The 5630-nt window shown below is 39.6% G+C and overlaps 1 protein-coding gene across 2 annotated transcripts; it reads right to left on the reverse strand.

Annotated features, from left to right (window-relative positions):
• Positions 1 to 255: 255 nt before the first annotated feature.
• Positions 256 to 4998, reverse strand: LOC118817016 (gastrula zinc finger protein XlCGF7.1-like). Of its 2 annotated transcripts, none has more exons than XM_036583659.1 (2): positions 4947 to 4998; positions 256 to 1848 (listed from the first exon to the last, which is right to left on the reverse strand). In XM_036583659.1, the coding sequence occupies exon 2, from the start codon at positions 1715 to 1717 to the stop codon at positions 800 to 802; it is 918 nt and encodes a 305-aa protein (XP_036439552.1). In that variant the 5' UTR covers positions 1718 to 1848; positions 4947 to 4998; the 3' UTR covers positions 256 to 799. The 2 variants fall into 2 exon arrangements, with proteins under 2 accessions (XP_036439552.1, XP_036439551.1); XM_036583658.1 differs by having other exon boundaries at positions 4530 to 4998.
• Positions 4999 to 5630: the final 632 nt, after the last annotated feature.

Genomic DNA, 5630 nt, shown 5'->3' on the forward strand with positions numbered 1-5630 from the left:
TCACAAACATCTAATTGCAGTTGTTACTGCCACAGGTGGCACAACGAGTTATTAGATTTAGGGGGGCAATTACTTCGACACATGGATGATATCATATTACTACAGTTCACATAATTTTTTATGCAAATACACTCTACTTACGAAAAAGAGTATGTAAATGTCCTCCCATTAATAGTTTTGTAAGTTGATGCCTTTATTCTTCTGACTGCCTGTACGCAGACTTATTGGCGGTGGTTTAAATAAACAAAGCTGTGCTTGCAGCGTGACATGATCTATTCTTTTTTCAAAAAAAGAATAGATCATGAAATTTAATAGGACTTTTTTCAAGACCATAAAAAATAATCTCAACAGGTTAACACCTTCACAAATACATACATTACCTCACATGCAAAGGCTTAACAGAAGCTAAAAGAAAATAAATCAGCAGGCTAAAAGATAAAAAGAGAAGGATAAAGAGCCAAGCACACAGTCAAATGTGTGTGAAAGCATCCACCATCGCATCAGAAACACTATAATAGCTTAGATCTACTAAATTAGAAAGTAAAAAGCCTCTGATAGTTGAATGTGGGGCTCAATCGTTCTCCACATATAATACAAATAAAACTCATTTTGGGGAGAATATGCAGTACCACTGCTTTAGGCTTGACTTGGTGTTCAGCTCAGGAAATTCCATTTCATTTTATGCATACATTTTAAAACAAGTGTAAAACAACAAGAGGTGTTTTTCCCCAAATACAGAATCACCAAATCATCATTTCCTGCAGACTTTTATACCCAGAATGTATTAAGGCTACACTCCTTACTGCTGATTTCCACCACAGCTCTTAGTGCACTTGTGTGTCTTTACAGTCTTTGAATGCCTGAAACTCTGTCCACAGTCTGAGCAGTGATACGGTTTCTCTCCTGTGTGAGTGCGCTGGTGTGTTTTGAGAGAACTCTGTACTGTAAAACTCTGTCCACACTCTGGGCAGTGATACGGCTTCTCTCCTGTGTGAGTGCGCCGGTGTGTTTTGAGAGCACTCTGTCCAGTAAAACTCTGTCCACACTCTGAGCAGTGATACGGTTTCTCTCCTGTGTGAATGCGCTGGTGTTTTTGGAGATTACTCTGTTCAGTAAAACTCTTTCCACACTCTGAGCAGTGATACGGTTTCTCTCCTGTGTGAATACGCTGGTGGTTTTGGAGATTACTCTTTTGAGTAAAACTCTTTCCACACTCTGAGCAGTGATACGGTTTCTCTCCTGTGTGAATTCGCTGGTGTGTTTTGAGCGCACTCTGTACTGTAAAACTCTGTCCACACTCTGAGCAGTAATACGGTTTCTCTCCTGTGTGGATGCGCTGGTGATCCTGGAGAGTACTTTGTCGATTAAAACTCTGTCCACACTCTGAGCAGTGATACGGCTTCTCTCCTGTGTGAATGCGTTGGTGGTTTTGGAGATTACTCTTTTGAGTAAACCTCTTCCCACACTCTGAGCAGTGATACGGCTTCTCTCCTGTGTGAATGCGCTGGTGTTTTTGGAGAGCACTCTGTACATTAAAACTCTGTCCACACTCTAAACAATGATATGGTTTCTCTGCTGTGTGAATTCGCTGGTGTACTTTGAGAGCACTCCGTACAGTAAACCTCTTTCCACACTCCAAGCAGTAGTGATTTCTTCCCTTGCTGCATTTCTGTGTTTGTCTGTGAGATGTGTTCATGTGGAGGGTGCCGGATGCCATATTCTTATATAATCATCCGTTTCAGCAGCTTAACTTTCCTGGTTGTGGAATGTCCTGATGTGTTTACGGAAGCAAATTTAAGCTAAGCAAGAAAGTGCAGGAGAAGTACTGAAACAGGACATCATTCATTTCTGGAAAAAAAAGAAAATATAAACTTAATGTGCATTGCAACAGCAAAGTGTAAAGAACGAATAAACTTTCATCTGATGTGGAAAAACCAATAGTCTTAATTACTCAAATTCCTTAAATACACACACAGACCACCACAGACCATAGAACACAAGTTGTGTCGCAATGCCAATATTGGAAATTATAGGGCAAGATCTGGAAGCAAAACCCCAACCTCACTACCATAGACCTGCAGGAAGATTTAGCTAACATGGGAACAGTGATGCATTGGCCTACTGTGCTGTATTGTTGCACAAACATCACATGGAAAGATGATCAGATTGTAATCTTAACTGTGATCTCATGACAAATTTAAACATCTAAAGTGTGCAAACAACTCGTAGATAAACCAGAGGCATTTTGGAATCAAGTGCTGTGGCTAAATGAAACAAAAATTGAACTCTTTGGCTGCAACCTCCATTAACTGAGAAGGTGCCCAAACCAATTTCTGGAAAAATAAAAATAACAATCTTTGATTTGTTAATTCTCTTGAACCTTTAACTGACAAAGGTACAAAGAAATGATTTTTTATGTTTTGGCTGACTAACTGGATTGTGTTTTGTAATTTACAAGCAAATTTTGAAATTCCTGCCTGCAACAATTCAAAATTGCTGCCTGCACTTAAAAAAGTTGGGACAGAGGCAAAATGGGGGTGAAAAGTTTATAGAATTTAGAGAATATTCAAGTTACACCATTTTTGAAACATTCCACAATAAGCAAGTGAGTTAGTAACAGGTGAGGGTATCATGATTGGGTATCAGGTTCCACAAAAGGCTCAGTGGTTGCAAGTGAAGATGGGTTGTGGCTCACCACTTCGTGTCATACTTTGTGATAGAACCATGCCAGGCCTCATTCTGCACATGCTAAAACCGCATGGCTTCATAAACACAGAGTGTGTGTGCTTGACTGGCCTGCGTGCAGTCCAGATCTGTCTCCTATAGAAAATATATGGCATATCATGAAAAGGAGAATCACGCAACAACAACCACAGACTGTTGAGCAGCTGAGGTCTTGTATCAAGGCAAAAATTCCACTTGCAGTGCTGCTACTAATAATAGCCTCAGTTCGCAAATGATCAAGTGCAATAAAAAAAAGAAAGGTGATATAATACAGTGGTAAACATGCCTCTTTCCCAATTATGGGGTTCCCGAGTGGCGCAACCGTCTAAGCGTTGGCCCTATCATCAGGAGATCGCGAGTTCGATCCCTGGTGATGCTACAGCTATCCGTAGCCGGGAGTCCGAGAGAGCACAATTGGCCTCACTCTCTCTGGGTGGGTGGGATGGCCCCTCCATCACTCCCCATCACTCAGCGCGGGCGCAGGCGTCTGTTAACTGACCTAACAGATCTGGCGGTTGGCGCTTTCCTCCGAGCGCGTTCGGCTGTCCAATGATGTTGCGTGAGCGGCAGCTCGAAAAGATGCGGTGGTTGGCTTCACAGGTCTCGGAGGAAGCCTGTGTTAGCCTTCGCCCTCCTAGCGTTGATAGCACCGTGTGATTGGGGGAGTCCTAACTAACTAGCGGGTGGAATTGGAGACGACTAAATTAGGGAGAAAATCGGGTAAAAATTAAGACAATTATGTTGGCCAGTGAAAACTCTGGAAATCTTTTCTTTGTAATTATGTGAGTTGAATAAAGGTTCATGAGAGAATTAATTACATTCTTGTTTTTATTGCATTTTACAACACGTCCCAACTTTCTGAAAATGGGGTTTGTAGTAAATTCTGCAAATAAATCTTGCATTTAAATTTGTAGAAACATGTGTTTGTTTATTCCATGCTGGTTTTGTATTCATTTTTCATTTGGACAATCAAAAAATGTGTAATTTGACCAAAACTTTCCTAAACTTTCACATGACTGTTTAAAGGAAGATGCACATTGTGTTTGTTCTCTATTTCTCTTTTGTCTTCTGTGTTAAACATGAGAGATTTAGTATTGTGGACTGGAATTCTTTTTCCATAATCCAAAGTAATGTATGTAGATTCCAAAACCATTAAAATTAAACTGTTAAATGACTAATAGGCATAAATATAGATAGGAAATATTTCACAAATCAGAAAAGTAAATGTGTTATATTGATACATGATCAGTTATCAAATTTATATGCATTAATGTTCTTCATTTGCCCCAAAAACTTAACTCCTGTATTACTACACATTAAAATATGAGCAGAACTGTAAAAATGACTGAAATATACCAAACTATGTTTGTGAACGTTTTCACAAATCAGGTAATACCAACACTGCATGATTATTGGTAGTGTACATATATTAAATTGTGTTCAAAAGTTAAAACCACATATTTTCATCTTTATTATGCAAAAGCCTTTTAATCGATGACTGACAAAATTCTAGCCTGTTTTCATCTCCTTACATGTGTATTACTGGGTAAATAATAGAAATACTTAATTCTGAATGCACAGTAATGGAAATAGTTCTGAATAAAGCAATAAAGTATCACAAAATCTGTTTGTGAATAGTTTCACAACTTAAGCAGTACGTATAAGTGAATTTGCAGGGTTATTGACAATGTGTGTATATGAAATTAAACTCCAAAATCAGACTTATTCCTGAGGAGACACAAATCGAGTTCTGCTAAATCAAACACAGTTTCATCCATTTTAATGTCATTTGTATTGAAAATCACCTGATCAGTTTCCTTTCTCGCGGTCCACTCAGACCACGGAGCAAAATAAGAGCTGAGATTTTTCACTGATCAGTCCGGACAGTTTGAACCTGGTTTCATTCGTCTGAGAGCTCAACTTCTGAAGTTATAAGCTTTAGAATATTGGCGGGTTTTAGCGTGGAAAATGACGTCATCTGAATTCACAAAAATCAGGACTAACAAAACGCAGCGGAGTGTGCAGATGTGCGTTACTGCGTTCCGGAGTTCCAGCTGACAGAATCAGAACCACTAACCGACTTTACTGCAGCAGCTCCTCCTCTAAATCACTGCAGGATGAGCAGCGTTTCCATCAATGAGGCTCTAACAGACATTTAAAGACCCTCATCAGTCAGTTAGACCGACATATAAGGACTGAAACCAGCTTAAAGCAGCACTTACAGCTCTTTAATCTCAGACTGAGTCTCCGTTTCAGAGTCTCCCCCAAACACAACGCGCTGTGTGAAGACAACAGTAGCGAGCGGAGTCCGACCACAACCGGGAGGGTGTTTTTCAAAATAAAAGTTTCTAGCGTTAAATACGTTTTAGTTAATATTAATAAATAAACATTTTAGAAATTCATTTTCTAAAAATGTTTAAAACACTTTATGGTTTTACATTAAACAAGCGTCACTGCACATGTAGGAGTTTCTCATACTATGACTCTGAAATGCCAAAAGCTACACCCTCCAACCACTCCAGGCCAGTACCAAAACTCCCTCTTGCACCAAAGATGAATCTGGCTACCTGTTTTTTCGTCTTGCTTGACTTCTTCACCCTTGTCTTTAACCCTTTCTTACCTTCTACGGTGGGTTGTATTTTATCTATGAGACGATCATCATCATCATCTCTCCTTGCATGCTTGCCCTGACCTTTCTTTTGCTTCAATTTAGACCTTATTTCTTTTTAGACGTCCTGTCTCTCTTCTCTTCCTTTCCTGGCTGCTTGTGTTTTGCTGACTGCTGCTGCCTGAATGATGCAGATGCAACCGCGGTACCAAGAACATGGCAAATCCTCCTACCATTGAATGGAAACAAAGTGTATTATGTGGGTAAAATAGAAAAGTAATATGACATTGTTTACAGT

The sequence above is a fragment of the Colossoma macropomum genome, unplaced genomic scaffold, assembly GCF_904425465.1.
Source record: "Colossoma macropomum unplaced genomic scaffold, Colossoma_macropomum, whole genome shotgun sequence".
Classification (NCBI taxonomy): domain Eukaryota; kingdom Metazoa; phylum Chordata; class Actinopteri; order Characiformes; family Serrasalmidae; genus Colossoma; species Colossoma macropomum.